This window comes from Erinaceus europaeus, chromosome 13 (genome assembly GCF_950295315.1).
Source record: "Erinaceus europaeus chromosome 13, mEriEur2.1, whole genome shotgun sequence".
In the NCBI taxonomy this organism is placed as follows: domain Eukaryota; kingdom Metazoa; phylum Chordata; class Mammalia; order Eulipotyphla; family Erinaceidae; genus Erinaceus; species Erinaceus europaeus.
The window spans coordinates 32,191,026-32,210,269 of NC_080174.1; the positions used below are offsets into that span (position 1 = coordinate 32,191,026).

General features: G+C 39.9%; 1 protein-coding gene across 1 annotated transcript in view; it reads left to right on the plus strand.

Annotated features, from left to right (window-relative positions):
* Positions 1-19,244, plus strand: part of MDN1 (midasin AAA ATPase 1) — a 151,166-nt gene that overhangs the window by 88,306 nt on the left and 43,616 nt on the right. Inside the window, exons 36-51 of the mRNA XM_060205395.1 lie at positions 494-702; positions 1,344-1,466; positions 2,921-3,118; positions 6,664-6,771; positions 7,216-7,404; positions 9,454-9,543; positions 9,645-9,908; positions 10,158-10,419; positions 10,747-10,906; positions 12,112-12,228; positions 13,473-13,681; positions 15,090-15,238; positions 16,023-16,234; positions 16,480-16,700; positions 17,559-17,672; positions 18,283-18,415. Of these exons, the coding sequence (XP_060061378.1) occupies positions 494-702; positions 1,344-1,466; positions 2,921-3,118; positions 6,664-6,771; positions 7,216-7,404; positions 9,454-9,543; positions 9,645-9,908; positions 10,158-10,419; positions 10,747-10,906; positions 12,112-12,228; positions 13,473-13,681; positions 15,090-15,238; positions 16,023-16,234; positions 16,480-16,700; positions 17,559-17,672; positions 18,283-18,415 (2,758 nt within the window). The remainder of the gene's footprint in view (positions 1-493; positions 703-1,343; positions 1,467-2,920; positions 3,119-6,663; positions 6,772-7,215; positions 7,405-9,453; positions 9,544-9,644; positions 9,909-10,157; positions 10,420-10,746; positions 10,907-12,111; positions 12,229-13,472; positions 13,682-15,089; positions 15,239-16,022; positions 16,235-16,479; positions 16,701-17,558; positions 17,673-18,282; positions 18,416-19,244) is intronic.

Here is a 19,244-nt window from a genome sequence, read left to right on the forward strand (position 1 = left end):
ATGAGTCAAGGATGCACATTGAATTGTCTTGGTCAGCCAAAAAAAAAAAAAAAAAGTTGGATAAAATTGTTTAGGGGACACACACATTACTATGCACAAGGATACTGGTTAGAGCCCCAGTAAAAACCCTGGTGGTGATTAAAAGAAAATTGTACATACGGTGTCTGAAGAATCAGCTTTGTGGCTAGAACACTGGATTTTTAAAAGCATGAGGTTTTATGTTCTGCCTAGTCTTTGTGCCAGAGTGGTGATCCATTTTTCTCTTTCCTGTCTGCCTCTCATGCTAATAAATAAGTAAGATTTTATTTTCTTTGCTATTGAAACCATTTTGGTTATGTTTCAGGAAATTTATACAAGCACATGCCATAACTCCAGGTGTGAATTGTGAATTTACAGATTTGTATTTTCTCTTTGATATCTATAATTTCATGTTGACATGTACTTACTGTTTGGTGATGTCTAGCTTATATGTGACTTTCTTTCTCTGATTAAGGGCCTGTGTTGCATAGGAATAATATTGCCGACTACGCACTCAGTGCAGGCACTACAGCTATGAATGCCCAGAGACTTTTAAGAGCCACAAAACTGAGCAAACCCATCCTCCTGGAAGGCTCCCCCGGTGTGGGCAAGACAAGTTTAGTAAGTGCACTAGCAAAGGCTTCAGGCAACACCCTTGTTCGAATCAACTTGTCAGAACAGACGGTAAGCATAGTAATTCTATACCTGGTATGAACTAGATGGATGGAGTAATGGCTATCTGTGGAGGTTCCTGATCAGAAATGGCCTTTGTCAATATCATAAATATTTCATGCTTTTAAAGACTACACCACACCAGCATGAACTTCCAAGTAAATGTACCTTCTTGAGTTACTGATAGCTAACATTGTTAGTATTATTCTTTCTGGATACTTTATTCTAATTCTCTTTTCAGTATTTATTATAATGCTTTTTTTAACCTTAAAATTACTAGAGACATTAATTATTAAAACAGTCTTGTGAAAGTACATCACAGAGACAGCAAGTTGAATGAAAATGTGTTGGAATGGGGTCTCAGATCAGGGCCGTGCTATTACTGGTTTGTTGTTGTTTGTTTTGTTTTTAAATTCAGCAATTAATTTCCAAATACAGCTCAAGTTTTAAGAGTTACAGTTGTAGTCAATTGATAATTGTAGTATTGCTATGAGAATCTTCTTAGGCCATGTCTGTGGGCTGTTGGGACTGACTAGTTCTGGCTTCAATGTAAAATTCATAGTCCAGGTGTTTATCATTTTAGATAGTCTATTGGAATCTAATTAATTTACTGTGTATTGTTGCTTATTCCTTATTTCTTCCCTTTCTCAAAGGATATCACAGACTTGTTTGGAGCAGATCTACCTGTTGAAGGGGGCAAGGGAGGAGAGTTTGCCTGGCGTGATGGCCCCTTGCTGGCAGCTCTGAAGGCAGGCCATTGGGTTGTACTGGATGAGGTGAGAGAACGGTATATTTACCAAGAATGGGACCTCAGTGTGAAGAGCAGCCAGACTTTCCATAGATCTAGAACATTCCTAGTAGATGTTCATGTTGTTGGCTTATAGAGGGAAATTCTCCAATGTAAATAATCCTCAGGTTTAAAGTATTTTTAATTTAATCATTATCTTTTTATAAGAGAATGAGAGGATTGTGTTCTGCCATTTTTGGAGTCCTAGAAATTGAACCCAGTTAGTGCTATTACTAAGCCACCTCCTCAGTCTCCTAAGTTCTTCTAAGAAAAGGAAATGTCTCTTCAGAAAGCACATAGAAGTCTCTGTAAATGCAAGACACTCCTACTTTTGTGCGCTAGCATCCTGAGAAAAACTACCTCGTCTAGTTTATTCTCTAGTCTCTGGCTGATTTGGTGTACTTATCTGATACAAATATGTTCAACTACCTCTTGTTTTATAAATGCAGCAGATTAGGAAAAGTTAAAGTAGGAAGAAACTTGGGGGTGGGGGGGTAGGGACAGATAGCATAATGGTTATATAAAGATACTCATGACTGAGACTCCAAAGTCCCAGGCTCAATCTCTGGAACCACTATAAGCCAGAGCTGATAGTGCTGTGGTTAAAAAGTGCAGAAATGAGAAAATGATCAGTACTTTCTGTGTATGTTGAATACATTAATTAGCAAAAGAATAGCACATAATGAGAAACAGAAATGCTCTGAGGGTGACAAGCTTGGAAAAATGATGCACAGAAAAAAAAAACTAAAGTAACCTTAGTTTAGATTATGTACTGTAAATTCAGGGAAAGACTAGTTGTGGGGGGTTGGAATGATAAAAGTGTCAAAGATAGCAGACTGCTAAGCTGGGTTAGTAGCTCTGCCCGTGGTCTCTGAGGCAGACAAAGCTTCAGGTTCAAAGCCTGTCCTCACCAGAAGCCACTGCTTAGGCATGGGGGGTGGGGAGGAGAAAGTGTCAAAGATGGACCTTTTAACAATAAAGGCCTCAATAGATTCAGACCCCTTTGGGTCTGAAATAAGTGTTGTGGAATTCTTGTTCTGTTCTGTTGAGTTGTTTTTTCTGCTTACTTTAGGGGAACTGTTAGAAAGGGAGGGTTTCCTTTTGTTCTCTCATCAATCCACAAATTTAAAGTGGGAGAAAGGAAAGGCAATAGGATATGTGTCTCAATTTCAGAAATTGAGTTGGTCAATTTATAAAATAGGACATTTAAAGAAATAGAGCATTACCAGTATTGTTAGAGCTTCAACCTCCTAAAGATAACACTATTTTAAAATTACATGGATCACATACTTTTTTTTTCCTTCCCAGAGCACTGAGCTGCTCTGTCTTGCCGTGAACCTGGGACTTGGAGACTCAGGCATGAGAGTCTGTTTGCATAGCCATTATGCTATTGGCCCCGCCCATGGATCACATATTAAATATGAACTTTTCTTTTTCAAATAGCTTAACCTGGCTTCTCAATCAGTATTGGAAGGACTCAATGCTTGTTTTGATCACCGAGGAGAAATCTATATCCCTGAATTAGGAATGAGTTTTCAAGTACAGCATGAAAAAACAAAGATTTTTGGATGTCAGAATCCTTTTAGACAAGGAGGTGGGAGGAAGGGCTTGCCCAGGTCTTTCCTTAACAGATTCACCCAGGTAAGATTTCCATTGAGGGCAAGATGGGTTTTCAGAGGGGGGTGGAGATTGCTGGCACATAATGATTAGGATGGTTGTTAGCTGAATGAAAGTGGGTCAGATCAATGATGTTTGCTTCTTTATATAATGAGTATTAATGCACCTCATTCCCATTGTTACTTCTCTCCTGAATGAATCCTGGAGGACCTGTTGTGTCACTAACTGGAGAGCATATGGTCACCATCCCCTTCTAGAATCTATTACTGCATGCAGTGATAAGGCCAATTCTTTTCAAGTAACTGTGTCACATCGAAATATCACAGTTGGGTGAATAGTAAAAATATTGTATTTAAAGAAAACTACCATGAAAGATTCCAGTACTCTCTATTGTAAAGTCAGTCATTATTATTTTTTTAAATATTTATTTATTTATTTAGTCACCTTTTGTTGCCTTTCTTTTGTTGTTGAGGTGTTATTGTTGTTGATGTTGTTGTTGGATAGGACAGAGAAATGGAGAGAGGAGGGGAAGACAGAGGGGGGAGAGAAAGACAGACACCTGCAGATCTGCTTCATGGCCTGTGAAGCGACTCCCCTGCAGGTGGGGAGCCGGGGACTCGAACCAGGATCCTCACACCGGTCTGTGAGCTTTGCGCCACCTGCGCATAACCGCTGCGCTACCGCCCGACTCAGTCATTATTAGTACTTGGTTCGTATCTTTTCTCATTGCATCTATTCTCTATAGCAGGATGTATATAAGCATATGCTCACTACTTTGTGTCCACTTTTTCAAAGTACCCCAATCTTATTTTATTTGTTGGATAGAGACATACAGAAATCAAAATGGGAGCGGTAGAAATAGAGAAGAAGAAAAAACCGCACACACATACCAACACCAAAGCACTCCTAGACAAATTTTTCTTTTGCAGGTGGGGACTGGTTCTTGCACATTGTAACATACGCATTCAAATGAGTGCTACACTGCCTTGCCCCAAAAATGTTCTCATTTTTAGATTTCCTTTATGTTCCTGTGCTTCGAATTTGCTGAGCAGAGACCCCAGAGCTAGCTCATTCTAGAATATGTACCTTACCTTGTCCATGGACCAGCTACAGCACTACATGGAGCTCCATGAACTGACAGAGCATGGCTCCACAGATGATGGAGGAAGTTACAGTGTCTGTGCACCTTCTCTCCTCCCCTCACTAATTTCTCCTTCGAGGCCACTGACTGGTGGTATCACATGCAAAATTCCCTGGATTCATTCCCTAGTGCCACTCTTCAACCCCACCTTACAACCACACCCAAAAAAGAAAGAAAACATTTAAAAACATTAATTTGGATATATCTCAGACGTTGAAAATATATTGAATGCTGTCGTTTTCGCTGGGTTATGTTGTTTTCACTGGGCTGGCTTCACGGGCGGGTAGCAGACGACCAGGGACTCATAGTTGAGCTGTAGGCAGTATCTCTTTATTCATGCAGGATGCAGCACAATCTAAGACGAGCTAAGCTAAACTCAAGGTAAAATACTCTAAAATTCACAATGCTGTCTTTATATATACTTGCCAAGTAGGGTGGAAACAGGGTGTGACATAGAGAGGGTGGAGAGAAAAGTGACTGGTGACAATCAGAGTGTGACAAGGAGAGGATCAGGGTGTGACAAGGAGGGGGGGTGGAGCAAAAACATATCATGAAACAGTGGGGATTGAACCAATGCCCTGGAGGGAGGTACTTGTTAACAGCGGTTATATAAATAGAATGAAGTGGTTATGTAAATAGAATAGTGTTAAGCAGGGGGGATTTAAACCAAATGAAACAGAAGGGGTCTCATGCATACCAACAGAATGCAGTGTAAACGCACATATTTTGGGTTATCAGAAAAGTCATGATGAATTTTTCTATGCAAAAGTGTGTCATGACTTTTCTGACAAGTCAGTACCTATCTAGAACTTTTTTTTTGCCTCTAGGGTTATCTCTGGGGATTGGTGCCTACACTACTAATCTACTGCTTCTGGAGGCCATTTGGTTGCCCTTGTTATTATTGTTATTGTTGCCATTGCTGCCATTGTGGGATAGGGCAGAGAGAAATTGAAATCGGGAGAGGACAGGAAGACGGGGGAGAAAGATAGACACCTGCAGACCTGCTTCACTACTTGTGAAATGACACCCCTGCAGGTGGGGAGTTGGGGGCCTCAAACTGGGATTCTTACGCCAGTCCATTTGATTCGCGCTATGTGCGCTTAACCTTCTGCGCTACTGCCTGCCCCCCCCCACCTAGAACTTTTGTAGCATTTTTTTAAAACGAAATTTATGTTTATTTTCCTTTTTGTTGCCCTTGTTGTTATTTATTGTTGTTGTTGTTATTGATGTTGCTGTTAGATAGGACAGAGAAATGGAGAGAGGAGGGGAAGATGGGGAGGTGGGAAGAAAGATAGGTACCTGCAGAACTGTTTCACCACCTGTGAAGCGACTCCCCTGCTGGTGGGGAGCCGGCGGCTCAAACTGGGATCTTTATGCCCGTCTTTGCACTTTGTACCACGTGCGCTTATCCCACTGCGCTACCACCCGACTCCTAGCATTTTTATGGTATAATGTGTACACCGGGAAGTAAAACAAAAACTGTAAACAAATAAACAAAAAGCTTAAAGTGTGTGTACACCTTTTCCCCCCAATAACTTAGAGCTATAAAGAATTACCTTTGTTGGAGGCCAACATTTAACATTTAACACCTGGTTAAATGCACACATTATAGTATGCAGGGACCCAGTTTCAAGCTCCTGTTCCCCACCTATAGGGGGAAAGCTTTACAAGTGATTGAGCAAGGCTGCAGGTGTTTCTGTGTTTCCTTCTCTAGCTCCCTCTCCCCTCTCAATTTCTGTGTCTATCCAATAATTAATATATGTATATATATTATATATATTATTATATACATACATACATACATATATATACACACACACACACACATACCTTTGTTGCTCTTTATTTCAAACGTTTTTATACAAATTTGTATTCTAAAATGTAAGAAAAGAAATTTCTAGGGCCGGGTGGTGGTGTAACTGGTTGAGTACACATGTTACAATGTACAAGGACTCAGATTCAAGCCCCTTGTCCTCATCTCTGGGCAGAAAGCGTCACAAATGGTGGAGCAGGTCTGCAGGTGTCTCTCTGTCTCTGTCCCTCTCTTATTTCCCCATTCCCTCTCAATTTCTGTCTCTACCCAATTTAAAAAAAATGTTTTTTAAAGAAAAGAAAAAGAAATTTCTGTGGCCAAGCTGCCCAACATTGAAGGAAGCTTCAGTGCTGTGGTCTCTTATCTCTCACTCTTTCTCCCCCATTCTCCTTCCCTTCTTTCTTGTGCCTCTGTATCTGAAAAAGGTCATCCTAGATAATGAAACCCCAGGGATAACATGGGGGGGTTGAGCTACACACAGGCGTCTGCATGTATTTGTAACTCAGGTATTGTTATCTTGATGTTAAATACAAACTTTACAATAGTTTAATCATTTTTGATGGTTGCTCAGTAGAAATGATGGGCATTTCTTCACATTCTGTTTGGATTTTATAGGTCTTTGTGGATCCCCTAACAGTAATTGATATGGAGTTTATTGCTGGTACTTTGTTTCCAGCTATTGACAAAAATATTGTAAAGAAAATGGTTGCTTTCAATAATCAGGTGAGTATTTGCATTATTTTTCCTGTTCAAAATAGGGTGCTACCAAATTACCAGTAAAGTAAGCTACTTAGAATCTTAATTTTTGGTAGAAGGCAAGCGACTTATTTGAGTGCTATTTTATTACTACTGTTGTGTGTACTGATACTAACACACAGACCATCTGGTATTTAGAAATCTTATTTGGGAGAAGGATACAAATAAATGCATGTTTTTTGGGGTTTTTTTTTTTGATATTTTTAATTGTTATTTTATCAGAGTATTGCAAAACTCTGGCATATGGTTGTGCAGTGGACTGAAACTGGAACCTCAGATTCTCAAGCTTGAAAGTTTTTTGCATAACCATTATAGTATTTCCATACCCTCAGCCTTTGGTAGTATGCTAATTGTACTTCCTGCAAGTGCCTAGCAATGGGATGTTTCCCAATAAGATTATTTTCATTTTAGATTGATCATGAAGTGACTGTTGAAAAGAAATGGGGGCAAAAAGGAGGACCATGGGAATTCAATCTACGGGATCTTTTCCGCTGGTGTCAGTTGATGCTGGTTGACCAGTCCCCTGGGTGTTATGACCCTGGTCAGCATGTGTTCTTGGTTTATGGTGAAAGAATGAGAACCAGAGAAGATAAAGAAAAGGTGGGTATGATGTTTGCTTTTATTGTTTCTTTCCCTCTGAAAGTTGATTACTTATTTTTTTAAATTTCTTTATTGAGGAATTAATGTTTTACATTCGACAGCAAATGCGGTAGTTTCCACTTCCACTAGGTCCAAGACCTTAACCCTCCCCCCACCCCAGAGTCTTTTACTGAGATGCGATACACCAACTCCAGTTCAGATTCTGCTTAGTGTTTTCCCTTATGAGCTTGTTTTTTAACTTCTGTCTATGAGTAGGATCATCCCATATTCAACCTTCTCTTTTTGATTTGTATCACTTAACATGAGTCCTTCAAGCTCTACCCAAGATGAGGTGAAGGCGAATTCACCATTTTTAATAGCTGAGTAGTACACACACACACACACACACACACACACACACACACACACACACACACCTCTTACTCAGCCGCTCATCTGTTGTTGCTTCCATGTTTTGACTATTATAAGTTGTGTTCCTGGGCGGGGGAGACAAGCACAATGGTTATGCAAACCGACTCTCATGTCTGAGGCTCTTAAGTCCCAGGTTCAATACCCCACACCACCATAGGCCAGCTGAGCCTCTGGTGTTTCTCTGTGTGTGTCTCTCTCTCTCTGCATTTCTCTCAAAAATAAAATAAATTAAATAAAGAAACTATTTCCATGATATTTTAAAAAAATAAAAAATAAATTGTGCTGCTATGAACATAGCTATACACAAATCTTTTTGGATAGGTATGTTTGGTTTCTTAGGATATATCCTCAGGAGAGGAATTGCAGAGTCATAGGGTAGGTCCACTTATAGCCTGAGAGTTCTCCAGACTGCTCTCCACAGGGGTTGGACCAATTTACATTCCCATCAGCAGTGCAGGAGGGTTCCTTTGTCCTCAACCTCTCCAGCATTTGTTGCTGCTACCTTTTCTGATGTATGACGTTCTCACAGGACTGAAGTGGTATTTTTATTTGCATTTTTCTGACCATCAATGACTTGGAGCATTTTTTCATGTTTGTTTGCCTTTGGTTGGTCCTTTTTTAACATGAAAATTGTATCAGACTAATTCTTTGGCTATTCTTTGATTCATTGTAAGTCTCCCCCCACCCCCTTAAGGGAAAATTTGAATGGATAAGCACATCATGAGTCCAAAGGAATTTATTTATTCATTCATTCATTCATTCATTCATTTTAATTTTTAATTATTCCCTTTTGTTGCCCTTGTTATTTTTTATTGTTGTAGTTATTGTTGTTGTCGTTGTTGGATAGGACAGAGAGAAATGGAGAGGAGGAGGAGAAGATGGGGAGAGAAAGATAGACACCTGCTGACCTGCTTCACCACTTGTGAAGCGACTCCCTTGCAGGTGGGGAGCAAGGGGCTCGAACTGGGATCCTTAAGCTGGTCCTTGCGCTTTGCGCCGCTTGTGCATAACCTGCTGCGCTGCCACCTGACACCCCAGAGGAATTTATTGTACCAGAGCAAAGGACTCTAGGAAAAGGGGGTAAAGAAGGGGTGGAGTGGGCATTGGGGTACTGGTGCATGATGTTGGAAAAGGACGTATGTTGGGGTGAGAATATTCTACAGATACCTGTTACAGGGAGATGAGAATTATGAAAATATGTACAAGAAGCCTATACATATGTCAATAGCCTTTCAAAAAAAAAAAAAAACCCATTAAACTCCCAGTAAAAATAATTTAAGAAAAGAAAATTTGGGCCCCAGAAGAATAGTACACTGAGTGCCAGATCCCTGACTTGCGTGTTTATGACCTTGGTTTGAGTCCCTTCACCACATAAGAATGCTGCATCACTGGGGACCAGGTTTGATGCTGTGGTGTCTCTAACATCTCTCTACCTCTACCTGAATGAAAAAGTGAACCAGGAATAGTGACATTGCCTATACAAGAGGCACCCTGGCTCATCACATTATGAGAATTGCACTGCTGTCATAAAATCTCTTGACTTAAACCACTGTGTGTTTTCTAGCAATATTCATTCTAGAAGGTATAACCCAGATTGCAGTGAAGTGATTCATATTTTGTTGTATCATTTTCCTATAGGTCATTGCTGTATTCAAAGATGTGTTTGGTTCAAATTCTGAGCCATACCTGGGAACCCGACTATTTCACATTTCCCCCTATGATGTCCAGGTGAGGAGACTAGGACATTTCCTCTTTTACAACTTTACACAGCTTCTTCTGCTCCCACTACCCTGTACACTTACACAATTTCTCCTGTATGTCTTTTTCAGGTGGGCTATTCAATCCTTTCCCGTGCCAGCTACATTCCTCCGCCATCTCGTCGCCCCCTGTTGCTTCTGCACCAGTCACTACAGTCCCTGGAGCCACTAATGAAATGTGTACAGATGAGCTGGATGGTTATCCTTGTGGGTGCAGCTTCTGTGGGCAAGACCAGTTTGGTCCAGCTCCTGGCACATCTTACTGGCCACACATTAAAGATCATGGCTATGAACAGTGCAATGGACACTACAGAGCTTTTGGGTGGATTTGAGCAGGTAACTGACCTCAGTGATTGTCTTCTATGTTGGTATAGCTATTGGCAGCAGATTTTTTTTTTTTGTTTGTTTAACCAGACCACTGATCAGCTCTGGCTTAGGTAGTGTGGGAGATTGAACCTGGGACTTCAGAGCCTCAGGCATGAGAGTCTCTTTGCATAACCATTATGTTATCTACTCCTGCCTGGTAGCAGAATTTTTTATTCTGGTCAATGACTGTGATGAGCTGATGTGCCCTGAAAATTGCAGGTTGATCTTCTCCGACCTTGGAGGCAGCTACTAGAGAAGGTGCAGGTCACTGTCAGGGCACTGTTAAGGGACAGCCTACTTGTTAGTGCTGATGATGCAGAAGTAGTACTGCGAGCATGGAGTCATTTCCTCCTGACATACAAGCCCATGTGTCTTGGTGAAGGCGGTAAAGGTGTCACCATGGAGATTGTCAATAAGCTAGAAGCTGTATTACTACTTATGCAACGTCTCAATAACAAAATCAACTCATACTCAAAAGCAGGTATGTTTTTGGGAAGGATGCATTGCCCATAGAGTTTATGTTTAGAGGTAGTCTATTTTAAAAATACATTGCACAAGATTGTTTATTCATTTAATGATTTGTAATCAGAACTTGGACAACATTGTCGTACAAAGTAAAATGAAAATGTTGTGTAAAATATTCAGAATTGGTGGTACTAAACAAAATAAAGAGAAAAAATCAATTACTTAGTCAATTAAAAATTTTATTTATTTTCCTTTATTGGGGGAGTAAATATAGTACATGCATAACTTAGTCAATTTTTTTTGCTCTTATGTGAAACTTAGTGCTATAATTTTTACATTTCAGAGTTTGGTAAACTCGTGGAAGAATTCCGAAGCTTTGGGGTGAAGCTTACACAGTCAGCCTCTGGCCGTAGTCATGGCACATTTGAATGGGTTGACAGCATGTTGGTTCGTGCCCTAAAATCTGGAGATTGGCTTCTGATGGACAATGTTAACTTCTGCAAGTAAGAACCATGTGCCCAGGCACAAGTAGACCATTTTGAAATTTGGCATATGTCTATCAAAGTAAAGTACCAGATGGAATGTAGGATACTTTTATTCCACTTGCTTTTGTTTAAGATTTGGAGGTGGTGGTGGTGCTGCACTTGGTAAAGAGCACATGTTACCAAGACCCAAGTTCAAGTTCTCAAGTCTCTACCTGCAGGGGTGGGTGTGCAGTGGTTTCATGAAGGTATATCCCTCTCTATGTTCACTATTGCTTTCTATCTCTACCGTGTGTGTGTGTGTGTACGTGTGTGTGTGTGTGTACGTGTGTGTGTACGTACATACACACCCAGTTCCTTAGATACGGTAGCCATCTACTCTACCACTAAGCTATGTTCCTGGCATCCTGTTCTTTATGACAGTCATAATTTGTACACTTCTTCCTATAGTGGACTGTGGTAATAGGTCATCAGACAGTTGCATAATTTTAGTTCTTTGTGCTAATTTTGAGCTGATCTGAAGGCTATCAAATCTTTTCCAACCATCATCCTTTCAGTTAGGCATTTTTTTTAATACTTTAAAAAATATTTATTTATTTATTTATTTTCCCTTTTGTTGCCCTTATTGGTTTTTATTGTTGTTGTTGTTATTGATGTTGTTGTTGCTAGATAGAAGTGGAGAGAGGAAGGGAAGACAGGGGGAATGAAAGATAGACACCTGCAGACCTGCTTCTTCACCTATGAAGGGACCCTTCTGCAGGTGGGGAGCCGTGGGCGGAATGGGGATCCTTACACTTGTCCTTGGGATTCGTGCCACATGCGCTTAATCCACTGTGCTGCCGCCCAACTCCCCAGTTAGGCCTTATTCAGAAATCTTCCTTTTGCTAAGATCATCCTTGTGACAGTTTTTGAAATGAAATCTCAAGACACAAGGCAGATAGTTAATAAATGTGCAACAGAGTATATCACTTAATTCTAAAGGCGCTTAACACCTTAATTTCACTTATTCAGTAAATAATTTATGTATTTTCTCTAGGCTTGTGCCTTGGGAGTTTCTCAAAAGATTTGGTGGGGACTTTAATCTCGGAAGAGATGGTAGTTCTGAGGGTGCAGTGATTACAGGAGCAGAAGGAGGTCTGTGCAAAGAAAGTAGAATGAGCACACTGTGTCATCCTCTCTACTGTTTGATTCCCTCCCCCAATTTTTTTCCCTTTTTCTCTCTGCAGCCCTTCAGTGCTGGATCGTTTGAATGCTTTACTTGAACCTGGAGGTGTTCTCACTCTTAGTGAGAGAGGAATGATAGATGAAGCCACTCCCACCATAACACCAAATCCCAATTTCAGGTATTTACTCCCCTTAATTTTCTACCAAATAACCTGATATCCTCCCTAGCAGAAGCAGACATTTGGTAATATTCTATGAATATACCGAATGAATATCAGCGTGTTCATTTCACTCTTTGATTCAGATAACAAACATTTGTTGAGCGGTGGGGTTACAGTAGTGAACAGTTAAGGTGAGGTCCTTCTTGGGTCTGTGGTGAAACGTGGAACCAGGGAAACTAGTTCCAAGTCTCAAATTACTGTAGTTCAGTTAAGAAATAATGTTAGGTGGCCCGGGAGGTGGTGCAGTGGATAAAGCATTGGACTCTGAAGCATGAGGTCCTGAGTTCAATCCCTGGCAGCACATGTACCAGAGTGATGTCTGGTTCTTTCTCTCTCTCCTCCTATCTTCCTAATAAATAAAATCTTTAATAATAAGAGTAATAATGTTAGATTAGTCTGGGTTGATAAGTTGAGCGGGGTTTATGGACTGAGTATGAAATAACCAAGGATAACCCTTAGGTTTTGATGTTGAGTAGTAGGGTTAGTGGGGTTGAAAACTGGCAATGAAGCATGTTTAGGTGGCCATGGAAGTGGTACAGCGGCTTGACCTGCAAGCATGAACCTGCAAGCATGAGGTCCTGACTTCAACCCCTGGCATCACATGTGTCAATGTGATGTACTGGCTCTCCTGCTCATTAATAAAAAAGTAAATTTGTGGTCCAGGAGTTGGCTCAGTGGATAAAGCACTGGACTCTCAAGCATTAGGACCTGAGTTCAATCCCTGGCAGCACTTATACTATAGTCATGTCTGGTTCTTTCTCTCTTTCCTCCTGTCTTTCTCATTAATAAATAACTAAATAAATCTTTTAAAAAGTAAGTAAGAAAATTCTCTGTTTAAAAAGGAAAATAAACAGGTTTGAGGTGGAAAGGGTCAGCCAGTAATTAGCTGTTCAATTTAGCTGTGCCTGCTTTTTGAAAATAGGAATTTTAAGTTCCCAGAGAGCACTACAGGTATACTGCACATATAATACCTAGTTTCAAGGAATTTTTTTTAAAGAAGCCAATTTGCTTGTGTTGGTGCATTTTGGTACTGTCACTAGGAGATAGAAAACAGACATTGTAGCAGATTCTTAAACTGTTATTGTTATCCTTGATAAGCTTCCTGAAGACAAGCCACACGATTTGTCCACCCCATTGTTGCTGATCTGCACTATTGGTTACACTGAGATTTAAATTGTTTTTTCTCCTTTGTATGCCAATAGACTTTTTCTCTCAATGGATCCTGTTCATGGAGAAATATCACGTGCAATGAGAAATCGTGGGCTTGAAATCTACATTTCAGGCGAGGAAGATGGCAACATCCTAGATGATCTGGATTTGAAAGTTCTGTTACACAGTATGGGATTGGTAGGGGACAGTGTGTGTGATGCCCTTTTAGCTCTACACAAAGAGACCCAAAATACTCTTGTAGGTAAGTGCTTTCCTACTAGACCTTGCCAGAGAATTTTTTTCCCTACAAAAATGTTTTGGTGACTAGGTTAATGACTGACCTTCTCGAGCACACACTTAAGTTTCAGCCCCTGGTCACCACGTGGGAACACTATGCAAAGGGGAATTGGTCCTTAAGCATTGCTGTGGTGTCTCCTCGTCCTCTCTCTACCCCTTGCTGTATCTGGAAAAGAAGAAAAAAAATATTAAATAATCCTCCAGGAACAGTGAAGTTTCATAGATGGAAAATACTGTGTGTGTGGGGGGGGGGTCTAATTTGACTGCAATTTCAGTAGTTCTTCACTTAGTGTGCATAGAAATGGAAATTACAGGAGCTGGGTGGTGGCACACCTAGTTGAACACACAAGAACCTAGATTCAGTACCCCACCTGTAGGAAGGATGCTTCATGAGTAAGAAGCTGCACTACAAGTGCCTCTTTCCCTCTTCCCTTCCCCCCCCCCCCCCATGCTCATGAAGAAGATAGGCAGAGAGAGAAAGAACCAGACTTTACTCTGGCATATGTGCTGCCCGGGATTAAACTCAAAACCTCATGCTTGAAAGTCCTGTGCTTTACCTACTGTGCCACCTCCTAGACCATTCTCTTTCCTTCTCTATCTCCCATTTCTTGTCAGTTTCTATCTTTATCAAATTACAAAAAATAGATAAATATGTTTTTTAAATATTTAAATAAAACATAACTGTTAAAAATGAAAATGTACCTTTAAGAGATTGAGCTAAGCAGGTCTGAGCAAGGCACAGAGATCAGTAATTTACAGACTCTCCAGATGATTTACTTTTGCTGTACTCACATTAATATACAACCCATATGTTTCCATTTACAGAGAATAAAATACCGAATAACTTCAAAGTCTAATAGTGGCACCTGAGATTTGATATTCTCTCCCTCTTCTTTCTTTTTAACCAGAGCACTAAACAGCTCTGGCTTATTGTGGTTGTGGGACTTTGGAGCCTGAAGGTATCTTTGTATAACCATTATGTTATCTACCCATCACCCCTGAGAGGGTTGGTCTGCTGGCTTTCAAAGCCTATGACCTCTGTGAGGTCAACCTCTTTTTTTTTTTTTCCCCTTCAGTGTTTGTTAGCTGTAGATTGAGGATATTTGTTACTTAGTCACACTGCATTAATCCCACAATTACTACTGTTAGAGAGGTGGGAAAGAAATGTGTCATAGGTGGAAAAGAAGTAGGAAATTCCCACAAGTTTGTTGTGTGCTAATGAGAATGTGAAGTTCATTTAGATGGCTTTCACATGTAGATATCTAGATGGATTTGCGTGGAAGGAATTTGAATGTGATGGATATTATCCATTTTTCACCTGCAGTTTTACAGAATCTTTTACTCATAGGTGGCATTTTGTTTTATCATTATAGGTTATCCAACATCTTCTCTTTCAACTTTAATTCAGACAGCTATCCTCATTGTTCAGTACCTACAGCGAGGGCTGAGTTTAGATAGAGCCTTTTTTGAAGCCTGCTGGGAAGCATATATTCGGTCTCAACATTCACCAGCAAAACGGAAGGTACTGTGATGTGTTTTCCTAAGTTTTGACACTGTTAATTGAGTAAAAGGAACTCTTTGTTGCTGACAACTTTAATGATTTCTAGTAGTCAGTCTTTGCACTTGATGCTTTTACCCAGAAGATCTGGTATCCAGGAAACTTCCTGGAATATAAATAGTACTTTCTTGAAACTTAGGGGCCAGGCAGTGTACCTAGTTAAGTACATATGTTACAGTATACAAGGACTTGGGTTCAAGACCCTGGTCCTCCTCCTACAGGGAGAAAGCTTCATGAGTGGTGAAGCAGGGCTGTAGCTATCTCTTTCCTTCTGTCTCCCTTTCCTCCTCTAATTTTTCTCCGTCTCTATCCAATAATAAATAAAAATATTTTTAATGAATAAATTATTTCCTTAATTAAAAAAAACTTATTTAACATCGTAAAAAGTAGATGGCTATTGGGTGGCTAACTAGTTGAGCACACACTTTACTGTGTGCAAGGACCCAGGTTCAAGCCCTCAGTCCCCAACTACAGCAGGGAACATTTCATAAGTGCTGAAACAGTGCTGTAGGTTTCGTTCTTTCTCTCTCCTCTCTATCTCTCCCCTCTCAATTCTCTTATTATATCCAATAAGTAAATAAATAAAATAGTCCTTTAAAAAGTAGAATTAACTTATTGTACATGAGAATGGACAAGAGTTTTTATGAGATAGTCATAAAAAGCCTAGAAAACTACTACTTGGCTAGGGTTTTGGTAATAACACCTAAGGGTTGGTATCTGTATACTATTTGCTTTTATCTTCTTCCAGCTTGTGCAGGTTATACTAGAGAAACATACTTCTTCTCTACAAGCACTTGAAACCTGGGGCAGTTCGATTCTTGCCATGGGGCTGTGGCCAGATTCTCTGCCTTCTGCTGTCTTTGCCACGGAAGATTCTCACCTCTCAGTAGTGCGTAGTGATGGCCAGATCTTAGCATATTGCCTCAACAGGATGAGCATGAAAACAAGCAGCTGGGCAAGGTCAGCAGAACCTTGAGTTTGTGTGTCTCTTCTAAATGTGACTAGGATTGTTTTAGTAATACGACCCAACTGATGTGACCAGAATGTTATGTGACCCAGTTATGATACTGACGTTACTTATTGTAATCATGCTCCCCGTCATTCATTTGGTATATGGACCTTTCCCCTTACCCTCACCCTTTCCTCTGGTCTATAAAATGATGATTCATTCTAGTACTGATGTTGTCTTTCCCACTGAATTTCAGGATTCAGCCCCTTACTCTGACAGACTTAGAGAAAATTATGCAATCTTCCAACTCTGAGAGCCTGAAATTCAGTTCAGTTGAAGTGGATACTTACTGGATTGATGAACCAGATGTCCTGGCTGTGGCTGTTAGATTGCTCATAGAAAGAGCAACCAATCAAGATTGGATGCTAAGGGTTAAATGGCTTTATCATTTAGCCAAGAATATACCACAGGGGCTTGGTGAGTAGAGTCTTATTTTGTATAACAAGGGAACTTATGTATGCTTACTTGGTTTTAGTTCATTAGCAGCTGTCTTATTCTGTGATTGCCCCGTTAAAGTTATATCTGGGAGATATACTAGCTACAGGTTTTAGATTTAACATTGCTATTTGTACAGGTGTCAAAATTTTTAGGAGTGTTTCCCTTCAGATGTGACCTAAGAGAAACTTTTTTCCCTCATGTAATTCTTGACATATTGTCCTTTCTATTAGTCCAAAATGAAAATGTATTTATTATGTTAACATACTGTTGATTTCACTTATTTGAACATCTTGTGTTTTTTTCCCCTCTGTACACCATTACATTATATGTCCATTCAACACAGAATGATACTTTTTCCCTAACAGCACTTAAAATTGTAGTTTTTGTTCTGGATTCTAAATTGCTTATTTTCATTGTACTTTTATCATTCTTAGAGAGGAAGAAACAACTTGAACAGTATCACAGGGGTTGTAAAGTATAGGATTTGAAATTTGTTAGAACTTGTTGACTGAATTACTAAGTGGACATGCATGACAACATGTTGTAGAAATAGTTCCATGTGTGATAAATGTGACATGGCATATTTAAGTGTGTGTGGCAAGATCTTTCATAAACATTTTTTATCTCCACTGTCTTAGGTGATGGGTTCTAGCTACTTAAGTGTAGCTATAAATGAATAAAAATAAAAAGACAACCCTTTAGTTGTACTGGTCACATTTTAAGTGCTCACCAACGTGTAGTTGGCTGTTAGCCACAATGACAGAAGAGCTGTACAACATTTTTGTCAGTTCATCATTACACTTTATATACTGATGTTTCTTTCTCCTTCTTCCACAGAGTCCATACAGATTCATTTGGAAGCTAGTGCTACTGCTCTTAGGAATTTTTACTCAAATTCTCTCTCAACTGCGGTCAGTAATGTCATTAAGATAGTACACCCAAATATAACAGGTACTGTAACTGACTTATTTCTAGTTCTCTGAACTGCTTATGAAACTGTCCATGGAGTTTATGAGTAAAAGACCTGTCAGTGCGACATAGAACATGTTTCTTAAAACACCAATTTATTACTGTTTGACAGACAGCCATCAGAGCATTTCTCAGCTGCGCCATGTGCCATGCAGGGCATCAGAGTTGTATGGCCTGTGCTCTAATGCTCAACTGTCTCCCCATTTGAGAGACACAGAGAGTAAGTGTATGTGTGTGTGTTTTCCTGGAACTTTGTACTGCTCATCTCTGGCTTATAGTGCTTCAGCTGAGCAATGCTCTGGTGTCAGTCTCTAAATAAATGAAACATTTTTTTTTAAATGCTTAAATTTTACCAAGGATTACCATTATATCTTACAATAATAAAAACACTTTTTAGGAGCTAGGTATTTTATATTTGAAAAGGAAATAGTGTTGGAAATCCTTTTTTAAAAATTATATTGAAACTAACATTTTTATTTTCCATCTTTGTCCTATCAGGACCAAATGTGATCACTGTAAATCATTGGAAATAACTCATGTTTGCCAAAAGAGAAACCTTAACTGTTAAAATTCTGTTATTTTTTTTAAACAGATGAATTTGTGATAGCTCTTGACCCCCGGTGGAATATGCAGACTTTGGACATAATTAGAAATTCAATGGACTTTGACCCACAAACAGACCAGTCAGAACAATTCTTTGCCCTTTTAGAGTCTGTTGCAAACAAGTAGGTGAACTCTGCTGATCTCTGGGCACCGTTTCCATCAGTGTAAACTGTGGCTTCACTGATTATGCCTAATCTAAGACTGTTAGAATGGGTTATATGTGACTACTTTTTGTAAATTTAGCAAGTAGTAGGTGTTATATATATGGTTACTTTCTGTTTATTTATTTACTTATTTATTTTTAAAAAAGGAGACATTAACAAAACCGTAGGATAGGAGGGGTACAACTCCACACAATTTCCACCACCAGATCTCCCTAGTGACTCCCCTGCAGGTGGGGAGCCAGGGGCTCAAACTGGGATCCCTACACTGGTCCTTGCTCTTTGTGCCATGTGCGCTTAACCCGCTGCACTACCACCAGACTCCTAGCAGTAGCTTATATTGATAGTGGTTAAACCTGTACCATTGGGTAGCCATGTTTTCTGCCTTTTTTTTTTTTAATTCATTGGATCGACATTCTCGTGGTGCATCCCGTGAGTACCCATTTATTGGGGAAACTGACGATCCTTCCTAGCTGACTGAATCCACATGGATCCCAGTCACTTTCAAAGCCAGCAACAAGCAGACATCAGGCTCAACCTGACGCTATTGACTGGCTACGGAAGAAGGGCAAACGCTAGAAAAAGAAGCTTCTTCATTTTTACTGACTCTTTCTCTCACAAGTCCCCTTTCCCCCTCCTTCCTTTCTTCCTTCCTTCCTTCCTGACAGGGTTATTGCTGGTGCTCAGTGCCAGCACTTTGAATCCACTGCTTCTGGTGGCCATTTTTTCCATTTTATTGGATAGGACCAAGAAAAATTGAAAGGGGAAAGAAAGAAAAGGATAGACACCT